This window comes from Camelina sativa, chromosome 1, assembly GCF_000633955.1.
Source record: "Camelina sativa cultivar DH55 chromosome 1, Cs, whole genome shotgun sequence".
NCBI classification, from domain to species: domain Eukaryota; kingdom Viridiplantae; phylum Streptophyta; class Magnoliopsida; order Brassicales; family Brassicaceae; genus Camelina; species Camelina sativa.
In genome coordinates, this window is record NC_025685.1 from 1,344,351 (window position 1) to 1,363,390 (window position 19,040).

General features: G+C 36.9%; 4 protein-coding genes across 7 annotated transcripts in view; 2 read left to right on the forward strand and 2 right to left on the reverse strand.

The window, feature by feature from the left end:
• On the forward strand, positions 92–3,199 carry LOC104701135 (peroxisome biogenesis protein 12-like). 2 transcript variants are annotated; one of them, XM_010416808.2, is made up of 10 exons: positions 92–354; positions 455–560; positions 648–796; positions 909–1,158; positions 1,432–1,541; positions 1,795–1,869; positions 1,989–2,075; positions 2,346–2,432; positions 2,522–2,659; positions 2,744–3,199. In XM_010416808.2, exons 1-10 carry the CDS (start codon positions 247–249, stop codon positions 2,813–2,815), a joined length of 1,182 nt encoding a protein of 393 aa, XP_010415110.1. In that variant the 5' UTR covers positions 92–246; the 3' UTR covers positions 2,816–3,199. The 2 variants fall into 2 exon arrangements, with proteins under 2 accessions (XP_010415110.1, XP_019099842.1); XM_019244297.1 differs by lacking the exon at positions 1,989–2,075.
• LOC104701220 (ankyrin repeat domain-containing protein 13C-like) lies at positions 3,293–6,185 on the reverse strand. 2 transcript variants are annotated; one of them, XM_010416963.2, is made up of 3 exons: positions 5,768–6,185; positions 3,978–5,573; positions 3,293–3,887 (listed from the first exon to the last, which is right to left on the reverse strand). In XM_010416963.2, the coding sequence occupies exons 2-3, from the start codon at positions 5,520–5,522 to the stop codon at positions 3,504–3,506; spliced, it is 1,929 nt and encodes a 642-aa protein (XP_010415265.1). In that variant the 5' UTR covers positions 5,523–5,573; positions 5,768–6,185; the 3' UTR covers positions 3,293–3,503. The 2 variants fall into 2 exon arrangements, with proteins under 2 accessions (XP_010415265.1, XP_010415201.1); XM_010416899.2 differs by having other exon boundaries at positions 3,978–6,185.
• On the reverse strand, positions 7,345–11,205 carry LOC104701366 (diphthine--ammonia ligase-like). Of its 2 annotated transcripts, XM_010417149.2 has the most exons (13): positions 11,033–11,205; positions 10,804–10,875; positions 10,474–10,553; positions 10,166–10,391; positions 10,022–10,054; positions 9,857–9,939; positions 9,693–9,765; positions 9,285–9,606; positions 8,875–9,206; positions 8,466–8,791; positions 8,053–8,374; positions 7,702–7,972; positions 7,345–7,612 (listed from the first exon to the last, which is right to left on the reverse strand). In XM_010417149.2, the coding sequence occupies exons 1-12, from the start codon at positions 11,108–11,110 to the stop codon at positions 7,751–7,753; spliced, it is 2,169 nt and encodes a 722-aa protein (XP_010415451.1). In that variant the 5' UTR covers positions 11,111–11,205; the 3' UTR covers positions 7,345–7,612; positions 7,702–7,750. The 2 variants fall into 2 exon arrangements, with proteins under 2 accessions (XP_010415451.1, XP_010415376.1); XM_010417074.2 differs by having other exon boundaries at positions 7,345–7,972.
• LOC104703332 (exportin-4-like) overlaps positions 14,473–19,040 on the forward strand; it is a 10,610-nt gene continuing 6,042 nt past the window's right edge. Inside the window, exons 1-14 of the mRNA XM_010419343.1 lie at positions 14,473–14,837; positions 15,297–15,384; positions 15,473–15,581; positions 15,934–16,032; positions 16,295–16,337; positions 16,882–16,953; positions 17,024–17,119; positions 17,251–17,490; positions 17,663–17,846; positions 18,057–18,168; positions 18,245–18,331; positions 18,419–18,557; positions 18,822–18,918; positions 19,021–19,034. Of these exons, the coding sequence (XP_010417645.1) occupies positions 14,730–14,837; positions 15,297–15,384; positions 15,473–15,581; positions 15,934–16,032; positions 16,295–16,337; positions 16,882–16,953; positions 17,024–17,119; positions 17,251–17,490; positions 17,663–17,846; positions 18,057–18,168; positions 18,245–18,331; positions 18,419–18,557; positions 18,822–18,918; positions 19,021–19,034 (1,488 nt within the window). The 5' untranslated portion in view covers positions 14,473–14,729. The remainder of the gene's footprint in view (positions 14,838–15,296; positions 15,385–15,472; positions 15,582–15,933; positions 16,033–16,294; positions 16,338–16,881; positions 16,954–17,023; positions 17,120–17,250; positions 17,491–17,662; positions 17,847–18,056; positions 18,169–18,244; positions 18,332–18,418; positions 18,558–18,821; positions 18,919–19,020; positions 19,035–19,040) is intronic.

The following is a 19,040-nucleotide window of genomic DNA, read 5'->3' on the forward strand; positions in this document are numbered from 1 at the left end:
CAAAAGACTTTGCTAATTATGACGTAATTAATACGCTTCTCTCGAATTGCGTTTTTTTTTTTTTTTTTTTTTTTTTTNTCAATGGTTCTCTTCTCTCTCTATCTTCTTTCCCAATTTCTGCAATTCTGAAGAAGCTAAAGGTCTCAATCTCAGTCAAAAAAAAAAACAAAGGTCTCGCCTTTATCAAACTATCTCACTAACTAGAAAAAGAAAGGGAAGAGAGGGATAAAGGATTGGAGGAAGAAGATGTTGTTTCAGGTGGGAGGTGAAGGCACACGCCCCACCTTCTTTGAGATGGCTGCAGCTCAGCAACTTCCGGCTAGCCTTCGCGCCGCTCTCACTTATTCCCTCGGCGTATAATGCCTTTCTCTACTTCTTCTTCTGAGGATTGTGATTTGGTACTTACCGGTTTTGATTCTTAGATTTTTTTTTTTTGTGTGATTCTTTTTTTTAGGTTTTTGCTTTGAGACGATCGTTCCTCCATAAGATTTTAGACTACGAGGATGAATTCTTTGCTGCTCTGATGCTTATTCTTGAAGGACACAGCTTACGAACCACAGGTTAGCTTCTCGAAACTGTTTTGGGGTTGGGGAGTGTGTGTATTGGAATCTCTGCTTATAAAGTTTAGTTTTTGTGAGTTGTTGCAGATGCTTCGTTTGCTGAATCATTGTATGGTTTGAGGAGGAAATCAGCGAGATTGAGATTGAGGAAAGATAGTGCCAGGAAGGATTCTAGCGAAGAAGTTCAACATTCCGGTTTAGAGAAGCGTCAAAGAATCCTTTCTGTTGTGTTTCTGGTACTGACTCTATCCTAAATCCAAAACCTTGTAAATAGGTATCTGCTGAAGGCAGAAAGCTTCTTTTGCCTTAAAGCTTTGTACTTTTCCTTCTAACAAGTGTTTTTTGTAGGTTGTGTTACCGTACTTCAAGTCTAAGTTGCATGCAATCTATAACAAAGAAAGGGAAGCGAGGCTCAGGGAAAGTTTATGGGGAACTGAGGATCAAGGATTTGATGAAACTGACTTCTTCACAGGGGAAGAATCAATTGTTACAAGAGAGCCTAGTGGGAATGAAGAGCTTTCTGTTCGAGTACAATTAGCTACCAAAATAAAAAAGTTTATAGCTGTCTGTTATCCTTGGATACATGCATCAAGTGAAGGTAATTGTGGATTCATGTAGAGCATGGGCTTTTCTGGTTGCCTAGTATCTGATGATTCTTAAGCATAATTAGGAGCACTTCTTAGTTTACCCTGTGGAGGATAGTGCATTGATCAATTATGAAATTTTGGTTTCCCAGTATGAATTGAATCCATGCTATTAGCATTAGTAATCCTGAATAATAGACGTTATCACTGCGTTTCGTTGACGTAGGGATTATTATTTGATCTCTAGCATTTATATGTAGTTAGCTTATTTGAGATTATCTGTGCAGGATTGTCGTTCACTTACCAGCTCTTATATCTACTGGATGCTACGGGATTTTATTCTCTTGGACTACAAGCTCTTGGGATTCAAGTTTGTCGAGCTACAGGGCAAGAACTGGTATTAACTTCCTCCTTCCTGATTGAAATTTCGTGTCACCATTATCTTACTATGCTCCACATTGAATTAGGGCGCTTGGCCTTTTTTGGACGATATACTTGAAATTCCACCGTTTGGTTTCCTTGATATATCTTGCTGCAGGAAGTTATATCATCATTAACAGACCTATAAAACCTTCAAAGTGGTAAATTTACATGTGTTATGTTTTAACACAGTTCTTGTGTTGCTCTTTTCCTCTTTGATGCCAAGATAGATGGACACATCGTCAAGAATTTCAAAGATACGGAATCATGAGCGTGACAGGCTTCGTGGTCCTCCTTGGTTAAAAGTATGATTTCTGTTTTCTTAAACTTCCTGTAACTTAGTGAATGAGATAGGCTGATTCTTACTACTGCTCACACTTTAGTGATCCAAGGTCTGATAGTATTGTTTTGAATATTGAATTAGACAGTGCAACGGGCACTTCTTAGCTGCTCATATGCAGTGCTTGACTACGCCCAAACCGGTCTGATTGCAGCAGTTTTTATCTTCAAAGTAAGTAGCCACAAATTTTTCCACTATATGGTTCTTCTCTTATTATACTGTCTTGAAAGCTTCCAGCACATTCTGAAGAAGAATCCTTTGGAAATAGTCCTAAGCATAGATCACATAAGTTGGATTTTATATGCTACAGCCACAGCGTTAAGCCATAGAGCTAATTGCTATACTTTTGGTGTCTTTGTCTCTCGGTATAAATTTCATCGCATCCATAAAATAGTTGAACCTAAACCTCTCATTCATATTCGTGTGTTTTGGTTTTTTTAGATGATGGAATGGTGGTATCAATCAGCTGAAGAGAGATTATCAGCTCCAACAGTGTACCCTCCACCTCCACCTCCTCCAGCCCCAACGGTAATCAGTCAGTTCGTAGGTTTTACTGAAACTAATGTAGACTTCTTTCACTCAGTCAACTAAGTGCTTTTTGGTTATTTTTCTAATAGATGGCCAAAGAAGGAATCCCTCTACCTCCCAACAGATCCCTCTGCGCGTTGTGCTTGCAAAAACGTGCAAACCCATCAGTTGTCACGGTCTCTGGATTTGTTTTCTGCTACTCATGCGTATTTAAGTATGTTACAAAGGTAAGTTCTCCAAATCATCTCTCTATATTCCCAAAAACCAACCTCGGTATAAGCTTATATCCGTCTTTTGTGGTAATCACACAGTACAAGCGATGTCCGGTTACATTGATTCCGGCCAGCGTGGATCAGATTAGGAGGCTGTTTCATGACACTTAAGACCCATCTATTTAATGGTTTTAAGCCAAATTGTGAGAGTTACGTCACCGTTCTCTGCAGCAATTTAGAGTTTTAACCGGATGAGTTCAAAGACCGCCATATATATATATATATGGAGAAAGCTTTCATGTAGAGCTCATCTAGTCTGGGATCAAGTGCTTGTTGGATTGAAAACAAGCTGTGTTAATTCTAATCAAAGCTGAATTTGGTGAAGACTAAGAAGGCAGAGAAATGGTTGTTTTTTCTTAGTTTCAGTTTCAAAATTGTTGTATATTGTTGCACTATGGGGAAGGATAAATTAAATTTATACTGATCAATTTAAAAATAAAAAGAATGGAGGAAATGATTGGAGTTCAAACTTTCATGGCTCCAAACTTTCAAACTTAAGTCGTTTTGTCAGGCTCAAATTCGATTCAGAAATGGATTATGCCCGGTTTGGGAATGCTGGGAGTAAGAAGACCCAAAATCCAACCGAAAAAAGAAAAAGAGGATTAATCAATCATTAAAAGAGAACAAAGATGTTTTGTTAAGGGAATTTCAGAAATAACATGACATTACAAGAGCAATAAACAACACTACCAAAACCCTTTTTTTCTCAGGGCCACAATGATGGCTCAGAAAGTGAACATCTTTGAGTCCAGCCAAAGCAAAACCTGAAGAATGCATTGATTCGGTTACTCAGGACTCATCATTCTTCGGCTACTTGATTTGAACGGGTACTCGAGTCACTAGCAGCAGCGGCTTTTGTTGCCGCCTGTTTCTTCCTCTTGCTCTTAGCTTTCTTAGCTTTCATTCGACGTTTCTTCTCAGCTGAATCGACCCATGTGTAATCTGAAGGTATCGAGAAAGGGTCAACCTCGTCTTTGTAACGGTTACTATCATTGTCACCTGATTTGCCACTTCTCATCCATGAGATCCATGATGGTGATGAGTTCTCTGAAGAAGAAGACTTCGCATCATGAAATACCGGACTAGAAGGAGGCGTTGAGAACTCCTCCTCAGCCGCCTGAAGCTCTTCAAATTTTGTGAAAGTAACAACAACTCGAACCGTCGGAATAATGGGAATGGCAAGCTGCAGATCAATTACCAATCAGAGTAAATTCCCAGAGAGTGATTTATTCTAATCAGTGACGCACAAGTTACGAGTAGAAGAAAATTATACCTTTACAGGGAATGTGCCTAGTGGAAGTTTAGTTGTGAGAAGCTCTCTGAGTCTCCTAACGGCTTTAACCTTGTTAGCTAATATGTCGAGGAGCGGTAAAAGCTCGTCTGTCGTAAGAGGAAAGTCCGGTGTTAACCACAAGACCGGTCTTAGTCCTTTCTTGTATTCACTCTCACGCTTAACCTCATCTCCGGCAACACCTTTCTTCTTCTTCTTCTTCTCCTTCTCCTTTCCTTTCTTCGTGTCTCCAAGATCCTCATTTGTATGATCAGATACCATTGAAGATCTCTGGCTTTTCCCTTTTTGATTCCCATCTTCTGGCGCAGACTTTGAGCCTTTCTTGAGCTTAGTATCTTCAGTGTTTAAACCTTTCTTATTCCAACCAAACCAGCCCTTCTTATCCTTGAGGGATCCGTTTTCCTGGTGATCAGTAACTTCAGACTCTTCATCTTCAATGGCATCAGAATTTCCAGTCCGAAGCGCGGAATTCAATTGGAGTCTTTCCTCAGGCGTTAATACATCATCAAAGCCATCGGTCTCTGCACCGTTTGATGCAGCAGTTCGCTCTTCATCAACAGCAAAGAGCTCTTCATCAGTCATTGCACCAGGAACCCGTCTTGATTTCACACTCACCATCACATGAAGCATATCGTAAACTTTAGCTTTCCAATTCCCGACCATCTCGGTTCTCTCTTGCCGTCTCCAATTCAGATGAGAAACCAGCTCAGCTTGAGTTACATCGATTCCAGGTCTATACATATTAGTCTGAGACATCAAAGCCACTTCATGAGCAACCTCAGCATCTGTCGGTTGCGCTCCAGCTCCTTCCAAAGCATTTGTCATTTCTTTTTCCTTATGAGAAAGAACAATCAACGAGCCAGGAGATAGGGACATTTTACCGTCTTCAGACGAGTAACCATCCCCTAGAAAGAGAAATGTTTGATCTGACCGCTGGATTTTAAACCCATCAAAACCGGCAAGAGTCATATCAGCACGGAGGTTCGAACCACGTTTCCATATCCTGTAAGTATCCGAAGGAGCAATGCGGCCAATAAACGGAATCACAGAGCTCTCAAAATGAAAAGTGATCTCCATGTAAAAATCACGGATCCGAGATGCAGATGCAATGATCCGAGGAAGTCTCCTACACCATTTAGCCCAAGCAAGAGGCTGGTAATGCCGAGCAATGATCATGGCGATGGCCTCTTCTCTAGTGCAAACCGCTTCTTGTAATGCACTCCAACCATTCTCGTTCTGTAGACTCCAATCCGCACCAGCAGACATCAAAACCTCAGCAGAGACAGGGTCTCTAAGACGAACAGCGAGATGCAAGGGAGTTTCACGACCAGGAACATCACGCCTATCAATAACAGCTGAAACAGAATCAGCACGAGACTCAGACTCCATAGACTCAGCCTCTGTAGAAACTTCACCAGCCTTAGCTAACCGAGGAAGATCCGTTACAATTCGCCTAAGAGCAGCATGATCTCGAAGCACAACGGCTAAATGAGCAGGACTATGAGTATACTTGGAGTAATCTTCCATTATTTTTTCCACAACACTTCCAAAAAAGCTTTCTACTTTACTTGTCGAACCCTAATAGAAAAGGAATCAGATTCTTCCAAGAATCACAAAACACAACAAAACCCTAGAAACTCACCATATGAGCTCAAATTTGAATCAAAATTTCAAGAAAAAACTTCCTCCTTTCTCCTCCTCTGAACATTAAAGAGAAAACCCAAATTCCAATACACAAACACCAAAAAAAAAAAAAAAAAGAAAGCAACAACCTTCACAAGCTGTTCATCAGAAAAAGCTGGAGCCTTTACGAAACAAAAGCACACGCCTTTTTCCCTCTTTTAATTTCTCTATCAATGTTTCGATTTCCGAACACAAACATACCAGTGGAAAGATCGGATAAGCCGCTGGATTTATCTCACCAACCCCAACCCGGAAACCTCAAAAGACACACACAGAGAGAGAGAGAGAGAGAGAGAGAGAGGGGAACGAAGGAATGAAGGAAGGAGCAATGGGGAAGGTGAAGAATGAATATTTTTTCTGGCGATTGAGAAGATCTAACGGCTAGGTTTCTTCTTCTACTTACGCCATTATTAATGCCACCACCTCTACTACAGAGATACTCAGATCTATCTCTCTCTCTCTCCCCGAATTTTTCTGATCTCTTGCTCGACCAATTTGGTGGTACTGCAGAGGAGAATTTGGGAATTATCCTTCACTTTTACATCTAATTACGATATTACCATTTTTTTTCCTTTTCTTTTGGTTTCGCTTTACGTCTGAATTTCCAGCTTGGACTCTTTCCCACTTTGGATTCTTTTTAATGACGTAAATGCCCTTCACTTGAAAACGACACAGTATTAATTTGTTTTGCAATTACTGAACCAAAGCAAAAATTTGTATTCTCTCCCATTAAAGGATGTTATCATTACATTTAACTTATCATACACGTGTGACTGTGAGTAGCACTAAACCTGTCGAAAATACAACCAAGAGTAGTGTTGTGTGACATAAAAGATTCATACTATAATATATATCAAATCAAACCATAGGATGCTTCTTGTTTACCAATATAAATTGGTTTTTCAATTATTATGTTTAGCATAAAGACTCAAATTTGCGGTGCTCAAGACATCTGAGTGTAAGTAAATAGGATGTTGTGAATAAAAATCTTTTTTTTTCTTTACTAATTAGTACTTTATTTTTAAAACTTGTTAGTACTTTTTTGGACCATCCTATTCTTCTAGTGAATCAAATTATTTTTCATTTTTCTTCTTCTGCAGAATTTTTGTGCCAGCAAATTTGTCCCCACAGACCACAATGCAATGTTTCCCCCAAAGGCATCTTGTTGGATATTTTTTATACTTTGTTTTGTTCTCTCTCTTTTACTTCAAAAATGTTTAGATTTATATAAAATAGATCCAAAAGTGTCGTCTTATACAAAAGCATATAAACATCACAGCCAAAAAGTTTCTTCTGATCTAGCACATCGATTTTTTAAAAATGAGAGGATTCATGATACAAATGTGTTATGTTTTGTAAGACGTCGTATATTGTGTAGTACGTACGATCTTGGTTGTGAATAGACCAGTCATAGACTCCTAGTTAAAATTTTCATGCTAAAGATCTTGAATGCGTATTGACATTTGGGATCTTATATCCTCGTGAACAAGACTAATTTGTCCCATTGCCTGATAACCTTTTATCAAGAATAAGAAAAGATCTCTCTTAGATCTATTATCTATGTATTGTCGTGTAACAATGTCACATTCTTTGCATTAGATTTATAAAACGACGTTTACTGACCTGTGTGATATGAAAGTTACATATTTGGTATCCAAGTTAAATATTTCTGGTAACTAATGTATTCATTCATAATGTTACAATATAATGACCAATAATACCGTACAATACGATAAAAACAATTGATTTTCCGTTTTGGCAAAGTAAACAACAGTCTTTGCACCTCCGATTGATACAAAAAGAAAAACAAACATCGTGCCGTTTCCATTTGTAACAAAACAACTACGTGTTGTCTTTAGCAAGCGAAATTTGGTCTTCCAAAAATAACAGCAAGGAATTGTCCGACTAAAACATCGTGCCGTTTTATTCGCTACCTATTGCAAATAAAACGGCGGGTAAGGCACTTGATGAGCGGATGATTAGAAACCCATTGAACAGATCTCCAAAGATCAAGAAAGTTAACCTTTTGTGTTCTTTGTGAAACAGGAAAGCTACGACCTTAGCGCAAATAGTTACGACCTTAGAGCAAATAGTTCACACGTGATTATGTTATCGAGTGAAGCAGAAGTGTTTCCAGCACCTAGGACAGGGACGACGTTGAAGATAGGTTCTTTCGAGCTGTCAACTTTAACTCCATCACTCATCTCGTTAAGCTCTCTGAATACAGACGCAAAAGTGTCTGATAATCTCTCTACGGACACACCAAGACTAGTTGATAAGTGTATTCTTAAGCTCTGCATCAACCAAAAACAAGATATAAGTAAAGCTTTCGATGAGACGCTAACATTGTGTTAAAGAAGAGTCTCTTTCTCACCGTTGTATCTTGCCAAGAAAATGAATCTTCAGACAAGGTTTTGTTGAGAAGATATACACAGAATCTTGATACTCTCTCTAGTTGCTGTTCTTCTTCTCCGGAAGCTTCCTGAAGTTTCCTCATTACTTCGGCTGAGATGGAGAGAACGGTCACACACATTTTCCCATCAACAACTCGTTTCTGCACACAACCTTGGTGCCAATTCTCTGGCTTATATCCCCCAAAACTGTAATCTCCTTCACCCGAATGATCTTGCTTGGTTTCATCTTCGGTTTCTGTATCGTCGTCCACGTATAAAACAGGTTTCACTTCAACAAGAGCCCTGGGGGAATACAAGTTACTGTTAAAAACCTGAAACTGTTGGGAAGATCAAGGACAAGGATGTAAAGGAAAATTCTATGCAGTATATATACCTTTTCGGAAGATCGGGGACTAGGATGTAAAGGAACATAGGATCTATGACATTCAATACCCTCCGAGAAGACTTTGCCAAATCCAAGAAAGTAACAAACTTTTCGTGGAGTTGGTTCCTCTCTGATTGGTTTGTGCGTGCTGAACAGAAAACCACAAAGAGTATAGCTGATGAAGAGATTGAGCGGTTAAAAGACTCCGCTATTGCCTCGCTGTTCGTCAATGCTTGATTTAGCTCAGCAATTGCACCTTCGTTTCGAAGATTCATCGTGGGAGGGTCAAGTCCTAATTGTCCAGCCATGTGAAGAACACTCTTGTGCAAAGTGGCCTGAAGTAGATGATATTGAAGTAACTGAATTTGCTAATCAATTTCAAGCTTATTTACAACTCAACGAGGAGATTTAATTTCACCTGACTGTACGGTCCAATGCAGCTAGGCGCCCAGCAAGATATACTTTGGACATGGAGAACTCTTTTGCTTTCGTCATTCGCAACTAAAACCTCGACGTAAGCTTTTCCAAGACCCGCTTGTGCCAAAGGAAGTTCTATTGTACTACGTGAAGGAACACCAAAAGGGCACTTCTCTTGTGTGATAAATTTCACATATGTCTCATTCGCCACAGCAAATTCACTCATGTCAGAGATATAAAGATGAATGTACAATACATTCTGCCAGTTAAACCCGTGTTTTAAAAGCTGGAATTCAAGTTCTGTAAGAACAGTCTCGAGATCTTCTTTCAGACCTGTTTAAAGAGGATAACACAGATATCAAGTACGTATGCGGAAAAATCTTGAAGATTTGGTCTGTTTTTTTTAGTTACCTGTTGAAGATTTTTGTGAATCTTCCAACCAGCAGCAGATGGAGAATGTGTTGTGTTTCTCAGTCCTCGATATGTGAACTCTGTTACTTGTATGTTTAACTAGATCAACAATTTCATTATCTCGTTGGCGAGTAGAATTTGATGTGTTAGGACCATCTCCTAGTACTTCAGACACTAAACTCGATTCCTCTTCAAGGGAATTGGAGTCTAGATTCCCTTTCTTTTCAAGATGAAACGTGGATGGATGAAGAACACCAACAGGTGCAATGGAATCTGGAGAGTGTAGAACAACCTGACATTCATCAAGCACGATACTCGCGTTCTACAAAAATGTAAATTGTCAAATTACAAATAAATGTGAGGAATCAATGAATACAGATTGTTGCTAATATTGTTAAAAGGACATACAGTGAAAAGTGGGCAATCTAGAGTCATAGTTTCATATTCTCCTCCTTCACCGCAAACATTACTTCCATATTTCCTAAGTAGAGATGCATTCAGAAGCTTTAGAACCAACGTAACACAAATAGATAATACTCTAAATCAAGACATAAAAGAGAACTGTGACATACACTTTTAGCTTCAAAAGATATGGTTCCATGAAGGCTAAGTCTTTCCCTAGATGCTTTGAGGGATCTAACCCTACTGCCGCGACCTGTTAACGTGAAACAAACCATGATTAAAAGAAGATGTTGATGTTACTAGAAGCCGGAAAATTCAGCAACAATCCTTATTACCTTGACTAAGATAGCTTTTATCCCATTTGCTATCTGCACGGAAAACAAGAAGCGAGTTAAATAAACAAATTCAGAAAAGAATTTAATAAACTGAGATTGAAATAGGCTTGAATCTTCAGATTCTCTTTTCCTGAAACAGTTTACCATTTCCTGAAGAAGCAATGTCTGATCTTGTTTCCACAAAAATGCCAAAGAAACAAGACCTAACCTTGAACAAATACTCTCCACCCGCAGCCGTTGGTAGTCTGATGCAATCGCACCAGACGAGACTGCAGTGATGGAAGGTATCTGTCTCTTCACTTCACTTAACAAGACAAACATATCTTCCACTTCATCATCTAGAGTCATTTGGTAGCTAAGTTTCTGATGTCTGCAAATAAAACTCCTCAGAAAATTATTCATTAAATCAAAGCCTTGGAAACTCGAGCAGAAAGCCTAACGGTTCTCCTCACCTTGAAGATCCTCTGATTCTTCTTCTGAACAATGGCACATTCATACATTCTGCATACCCCACTATTATCTGGTGGCCTACCTGAAGAAGGTGCATCCAATCAAAGAAATTAGGATTCCAATATCATAAAATCCTATGTATCATTCTTACTCTTAAACATCCACTGTCGAAAATATCTTAATCTAATTCTTCTCAAGAACAACAACCCAGATTTACAAATCATGAAAACATTCACAGAAACACCAATGAGATAGAAAGGGTCCAATCTTTCTTCAAGCCCTTGTTCATATTAAAAATCCATGGAACCAAAAGATACGAAGCAGAATCTTACAGTTTGATACATATAGCTGTCCAATTCATCGACCGAATCATCAACCGGCAACAAATTAGCCAATGCCACGATCTGTGGAACACACAAATCGGCAAACCCAGAGTGAGATTTAAGTTCTTATAGCTAAAAAAAAATCGAACTTTTAAGAGGCAATTTCAGGGGAACTCTTAACAACTAACAAAACTATGAAACTAGGCAAAATCTGCGAGGTGAGAGAAAGAATACGAACCTCGTGGCCGTACTGAATACACTTCATCATAGCATAACAGCTATCTTTGCCTCCACTCACTAAAGCCACGACCTTCATCTCTCTCTCTCTCTCTCTCTCTTTCTTCTTTCTCTCTTTAGTTGCAGTGAGGTTCTTCTTCTTCTTATGTCGTCGAAGAAGTCGAGAGAATCCAAGTCAAATAGAGTTTTGAGGGGCGACTTTATAAATAAATAACTAAACGAATTTTGTATAATTTAGGAATCTGGCATGACTTTTCCACTTGTTATTCGATTGGCCCCTTTAATTTTTTATTTGTCCATTTTTTTTTAAACTAGGTTTTGGATATATTTGATATATTTTGATAAAAACTATATATAATTGATGATGGTAGTAAAATATTATCTTATAAAAAAATAAAATTAGTATTAAGAAAAAAGTTAAATTTTATATACACAATTTTCTGAAATATAAAAATCAGTTGTGTTATAAAATCAAATCTGATAAGAAAAAAATCATGAATTTAACTCGACATCCAGACGAGGCGAATTAAACTGATGATCTCACATATCCTAAACCATTTCTTTAACCACCAGAAAAACAAAACAATTTTATCATCATGAATTTAACTCGTTTTCATATTTAATTGATCGCTACCACCTATGTTTTCGTGTTTTTTATTCAATGTTTTCTTATTCTTCATATTCTTTCTTGTCATCTCTATTGTCAATTTTTGTGGTAATCGTTATCATTACTTTTACTGTCTAGTTCTTCGTTATAATCTTTTTCTTCTTCATCTTCGTCAACTTCTTCACTTTCTTCCACTAAAAAACCTTTTTTTAGACTACCACACAACTTGTTAATCCATCAAACTCCAAGAACAAAATCAAATCTTTTCTCATAAAAATAAAAAAAATAAAAAATTAATGAAAAATATCAACTTATCTATAAAATCATACACAAAAATATGTTTTACAGCTCATAAGAAATAAAAAGCCCAAACGTAGATAAATAAGATAATTTATGTTTTACATAAATATTTATAATATTTTAAACTTTTAAAAGGTTTCGAAATATAAATTTTGAACATTTTAAAAAGTTTCAATATTTATAATATTTTAAACTTTTAAAATTTAAAAATTATAATATTTAAAAACTTTTTAAAAGCTAAGAACTTTTAAAAGTTTCAATATTTATAATATTTTAAACTTTTAAAATTTAAAAATTATAATATTTAAAAACTTTTTAGAAGCTAAGAACTTTTAAAATTTTCAATATTTATAATATTAAAACTTTTAAAAATTTTAAATATTATAATTTATTTTTTTGAAACTTTTTAAAGCTATAATTTGATCAAATATAAAACCGGATCAAACCGAATATACTTTTAAACTTGGACGCCTAATAAATCAAGCTTTCCTGCTCATTCGTTGTTGAAAGTATATTAATCTTATTTATACTGGTTCTGAACCATTGTCTAAACATTTTCTAGCCGATGTGGGATATTGTGCATAGTTCTTTTATTTTCATAAATTTAGAATTTTATTTTTTTTCTAAAAAATTCTGGAAATTTAAAAAATGTTAATGAATGACATCTCAAATCATGATTGGTTGTTTAAAATTCAAGAGATTTTTAAAAATGTTAATTAGTGAAGTGTCTAATCACAATTAGAGATTTAATATTTGATGTGGACGCCTTTTTTAGCAGCTACTAATAAATTTTGGAATCTTTGCTCCTATTGCTTTTATGTCTTAATCCATATGATACGATCCGACATGATGATAGTTATGTGTGTGTATGTCTATAAAAATACACCAACAAGCGTCCGAAGCAATCCGGTCAGCAAATTAGAAATGTTCAACAGTTCAATCAAACATTGCTGGTTCGAAGACTTTTTTAGTCTTTAGATATGCAATTCAAACGTAACACGTATGCATGTGACCCTTTTTGTTTTGAGGTTTTCGATTTGATCAAGAACTTTGTTACTAGCTAAATATATATATATATATATATATATATATATATATCTACAAGCATTTCGCCATTCCTAAACAAAACTGTACTTAATTTCGAAATAAATGATAACGTTTTCTGGAAAATCACATTCGTCGAATGGCCTACTAACAAATTTTGATGATAAACTAGAATTAAGATAATTGATCAAGAAATATCAAATAGAGCATACTTAGGAAATTTGTATCAATTCTATGACAAGATGGTTCCAAGTTCGTCAAAAAAAAAAAAAATCCAACTACTATATTAATATTTAATATACTTTATTACGTGCCTTTTGTATAAAAAGAAGCATATTAAATATTCGTAACAAGATAATCAATACTCAATTTAACAAATCGGCATATATATATCCTGAATAATTAAACAAAAGGGAGTATGTAGCCAATATTTTTACCTGCATGTTTTCCACATGTTATTCCATCCCATGTTCTATAATACTATTAATTCACGTATATTAGTAACCAAGGATCGAATATGTGAATATGTTACGGATATATATCCCTTATCTACCTTTAATGTATTGTTAACTTAAGGTATGTGAATGAACCTAAACCTATGCGTTATCCGCAGACAGCTAGAGAACGATCTAAGCTTTGATTATTGTACATATATCAATATATGATCAGAATGATGAGTGATACAAATTAAAATGCATTGAAAGATCAACCCCACTTAAAGTTTTACCGATCTCGCCAACAACTTCTCCATATTGATGTCGCTATCGAGAAGCTCTCTCATAACTTCAAGATTGCCAAAACAACAAAAAGATGATTCGACATTATTACATTACCGATCGATCGACCTCATGACCATGCTCGTTGTTCATGTAAGTTATATGTATAAACAACAATACAACATGCGCATGGGCATGGGCATGGGTATGGCCGTTCTATAAGCAACGGGATTCCGTTAATAGAAAACTCGATGCCATATAATATTTCAAAAGATATTAAAAAAAAAAAATGCGTTTCAATAACGCAACAAGTAGGTAGTTGGTCGGACTTGTATTTCTCACCTTGATGTTATACTATGGCTTACTTCTTCCGATTGTCTTTTAAGTTTTAACTACCACAAAAGTCATATATAATATGGACTGATATGAGTGTGAAACCTTTAATTTCGATCCATTTTTGAATTTTATATTCATTAATCTTAGATCAAATAAGATTACACAAAGAAAAATAAACCTTAATGTTGAACCGGATACATTCGTAGGTCATCCTGGTTCAACTGGCAAAATTAGATTTGTTCGATTCCGATGTTAACGGTTTAATCCAGATCACCGATGATATACCAAAAACCATCTGACTTTCCGAACTCCGATTTAACTGATTAAACCGAACGGTCCGGTCCATTGGTTCAGGTCTTTAACCTCATTGTGCATAACGCGAGGAGGGGGTATTCCCGTAAATAATGTGGAACTACATGGTCAGTTAAAGAAAAACTCCAAAATAGCCACAACAGCGAACACGCCCTTCTAAAAACACCGTTTCAATCTCTCCGGCTCTCTCTCTCACCATCGGATCCCTTTCTCCGCCATATATTACTCTTTTGCTCAACGCCGCCACTTTCCTTATTCAATCGAATCTTCATCTTCTTCTTCTTCGCCTCAGTTTCCAATCAAACTAGACCAGATTTTTGTACTTGGAAAGCGAGGAGACTGTTGGTTTTTCCGTCTGCCGGAATCGGCGCTTCCGGGAGAAGATGTTAGGGTTTCCTAATGGAAGCGGTGGCGATGGAGTTGGAGCTGAGGATTTATCTCAACTCCAATCTACCATGCGCGCTATTGAACTTGCTTGCTCTTACATTCAGGTCTTTTTGCTTCTTCCTTCTTTATACATACTTCGCACCATCCCTTTTCTCCTGGTTGATCTTTTTGGTTTCCTAATATATTGGAAGAACCTGTAGATGTGTGCGTGTGCTTGCATTTATGCAATTGTTTATTATGTTTTCTTGTAATTTGCTTAGCTTGAAATTGAAGTCACTGTAGGCTATTGAAAATTATCAAGTTGCTTTGTTTGAGTTTTTCTTCTTTTGAAATTTTTTTATGGTAGTTTGTTTATCTCTGCGTCTCTGTTGACTAAGTTGTTAGAGACTACATGTCTCACTGAACTAGTTTACTGTTTCCGTCTTTCTGATTTTTTCGAAACAGGAATGGTTCTATGCTTCCTTTTTCTTATGGTTTTTGTTTTTGCTTAACCGAGACAAGTAGTAGTACTTCAGATGATGTTCAATTCACGTTGACTTGACATTTACTTTTCTTTTCTACAGATTAATAGTAATCCAGTTGCTGCTGAGGCAACCATTTTGTCTCTTCACCAGTCCCCACAGCCCTATAAGGCGTGTAGATATATTCTTGGTAAGTCTATCTGATGAATCCAGATCCTGGCTAGCCAAGTGAACTGGGAAGGTACAGCTGTTTGACTGAAAGTGTTTCATACTTCCAGAAAATTCTCAGGTAGCAAATGCTAGGTTTCAAGCTGCTGCAGCTATTCGAGAAGCAGCTATCAGGGAATGGAGTTTTCTTGCCACTGATGATAAAGGGGGTTTGATTAGGTAATTTCTCTTCTTTTATGTTATTTGGGTGATATATGCTTAAGCTTCCAGTTAGTTGAGCGGCCACCCTCTGCTCTGTCAGTAGGCAACCCTTGGTGTCAAGTTTGTAAATTTATTTATTGGCTTTGCAAATCAACTCAGAGCATTCATGCTTCACAATTTAGTAGTTTAAAATACTGCACCTTTCCTTGACTGTGAAGCCTATCACTTCTTGACTGTATAATATTTAATGGTTGGTTACATCTTTTTCCGGGGTTATCATAACTATATAAGAAGTTACATGTTTGTATTTTGAGGTTTTGGATTATATTAATACTTTATAATTAAGAAATATGGCTATATCTTTCTGCAGCTTCTGCCTTGGCTATGTCATGCAGCATGCTAATTCATCCGAGGGATATGTGCTTTCAAAAGTATCTTCTGTGGCTGCACAGCTGATGAAAAGAGGCTGGTAAGCTGGGTTGGGCTGCTTCTGGTATTTAAAATTTTTAACCATAGACATTAGATGCTGGACGTTAGCTGTCACTTCTGATTCTATGCAATATGCATATGTGAGGATTCATGAAAAGGATGTTGTTATTCACAGACGCTTATGACCGGTAGCTTCTGGAAATAGAGTAGTGCAAAGAAATCTAGACAAATTAGCTAGTTCTGTTTCTTGCTTGCTTTGTTCATCTGAGGGAACTTCTAATCTGCATAAATTACTCTTACAGGCTTGAGTTTACTCCAGCCGACAAGGAAGTCTTTTTCTATCAGGTATCTACATTGCTTTGAAATTTTACGGACTTTCATTTTTGGTTTTTGTATCCTTAGTTTGTCTAGCATTAGGTGCATATATGTTGTTAACTGATATTGGCAATTGTGAACGTAATAGTTTAATGAATATAATGTGCATGCATAAATCCGTGACGATGATGCCATGTGTACTGAGGGGATTTTATATCTAAGAAAATTACCTGGTACTTTGAATCCTTTTTAACTGTGCTAACCTTAAATATACGGACAAGGAAGGATTTAGAGGGATTGAGTAGGTTAACTAGTAATAATTTGGGTGATTGAGTAGTAACGGGTCCTTATAATATGTGCCTCCATTATTTCAGCTAGATATTTATTGATATGCTCTATGCCTTAATAAAAAGAAATGGGGGTTTATGAGTCATGGCTTCATAGAAATGAAAATTGCGGTAGTGCTGCTAATTATTTTGAAAAATTCAGTGGAATCGTCTAATACTTATAACTTATGTTTATTAAAAGGATCATGGTTGATCTTCTTTTCTCCTTTAACAACTGCTGTTTACAGATCAACCAGGCTATTCTTGGTTCTCGTGGCTTAGATGTGCAGTTCATCGGTATAAATTTTCTTGAATCATTGGTAATGATCTGTTTTTATTGTTTCTGTCTTTATATATACCATATGTATGCTCATAATTTCTTCATCTTAGGTATCTGAATTCTCACCCTCTACTTCAAGTGCCATGGGTCTCCCTAGAGAATTTCATGAAAATTGTCGCAAGTCACTAGAGCAAAACTTTTTGAAGGTGATCCTAGGATTGCATTTACTTTCAGATATTGTTGCACCCATCGTCTTTCGTCTGCGGAAGAAGATAGCCTATACGGAGGGTTCTGTTACGAAAATAGTGTTGTTTACTTTCTATGTTTTCAATTGCAGACTTTCTATCAGTGGGCAAAAGATGCTGCTTTGAGTGTTACAAATAAGATTATCGCATCACATTCTAGTGTCCCTGAGGTTAAGGTTTGCAATGCTACACTGCGACTTATGTATCAAATACTGAACTGGGAGTTTCGTTACAGCAAAGGTGGTGGCACAAGGGCCAGCATTAATGTATTCTCTGACGGAATTAGAGTTGATAATGCATTAGCGAGAAAGACAGAATGTGTAATAGTTCAGGTAGCCAATTGTTATCTTTAAGATTTATGATATGTGCTTGAACTTCATTGTCTTGTTGAAATTCAGAGAGATCACATAGGGTGATGCTAGTATTTCAGAATTTATACTTGTTTTCTGTTAAGACAGTTACTTGAACTCTTCATTATCTCACCTCCAGTGGTGCTGATTGCAGCCTGGAGCTTCGTGGTGTGATGTTTTGCTTTCAAGCTCACATGTTGGATGGCTGATAAATTTATATTCGTCGGTGAGGCAGAAGTTTGATCTTGAAGGCTATTGGCTAGATTGTCCTGTTGCAGTCTCTGCTCGGAAACTTATTGTACAATTGTGCTCCTTGGCAGGGGAAATATTTCCATCCAGTGAGTGTTATATGCTATTGAATGTTCTTTAAATTAATAGAAGTTTCTGTTGAATACGTTACAGAAACATCAAATTTGCCCGTTATCTAGTTTGCATCGCCAATTCAAGAACGATGGATGTTCATCATGTCTTTCTTATTGAGATATATATATATATATATATATATATGTATATATATTTATCCGTGAGTGACTTGTTCAATAATTTAGACAATGCGCAGATGCGAGAGCAGCATCTGCTCCTCCTGCTGTCAGGGGTGTTGCCCTGGATTGATCCTCCTGATGTCATTTCAAAGGAAATTGAAGAAGGAAAGAGTGGAAGGTGATTCTTGTCCTGTTTGGTATCTATGGTGTTATATTTCCAAGTCTGACATTGTGTTGTTGAATTTTGTTTACAGTGAGATGATTGATGGTTGTCGCGCATTGTTATCTATCGGGACTGTTACTACTCCTGTTGTCTTTGACCAACTCTTGCGATCATTAAGGTCTTTGACATATAACCTTTTTTTTTGCAGTGAAAGCCTTTTGGTATTTCTTTATTTATAAAATAGTTGTTATTTCTGTTTCTTCAGGCCCTTTGGCACTCTTACACTCTTATCTATGTTAATGGGTGAAGTTGTCAAAGTATTAATGGCAAATAGTACTGATGAAGAGACCTGGAGCTATGAGGCACGCGATATCTTGCTAGATACCTGGACCACACTCCTTGCTGTGAGTATATTTACAATTTATTTTATCGCTGCTGCATTTGTCGATAATATCATATATCACAGTGTTTATGAAATTGTGGCCATATCTGGCTCTCTGGGGGTACTTGGGCATTTGCTTTGTGATCGTCAGGGTATTTATAAAGACCGATCGTCGTCTTTGCCATCAAATATTTTCTTTGAGAGTCTAGATACATTTAAGGTTAATTATGTCTTATGAGATACTAGTGGGCACTATTTGACCAAGGGTTGTGATGTCTCGTGCTAGTCAATGGATGGTTCTGGGGGTAATGCGTGGCTACCACCTGAGGGGATGCATGCTGCAGCTAGTCTCTTTTCATTGATTGTGGAATCTGAACTAAAAGGTAATAGTTTCCAGACTTTTGGCCTCTGCTTTACAACTTTTATTGGTTTGGAACTCTTTTCTTTATCAAATTTATATACAAGCTGAAAGTTTGTTTCTCTAGTGGCATCTGCGTCAGCTACT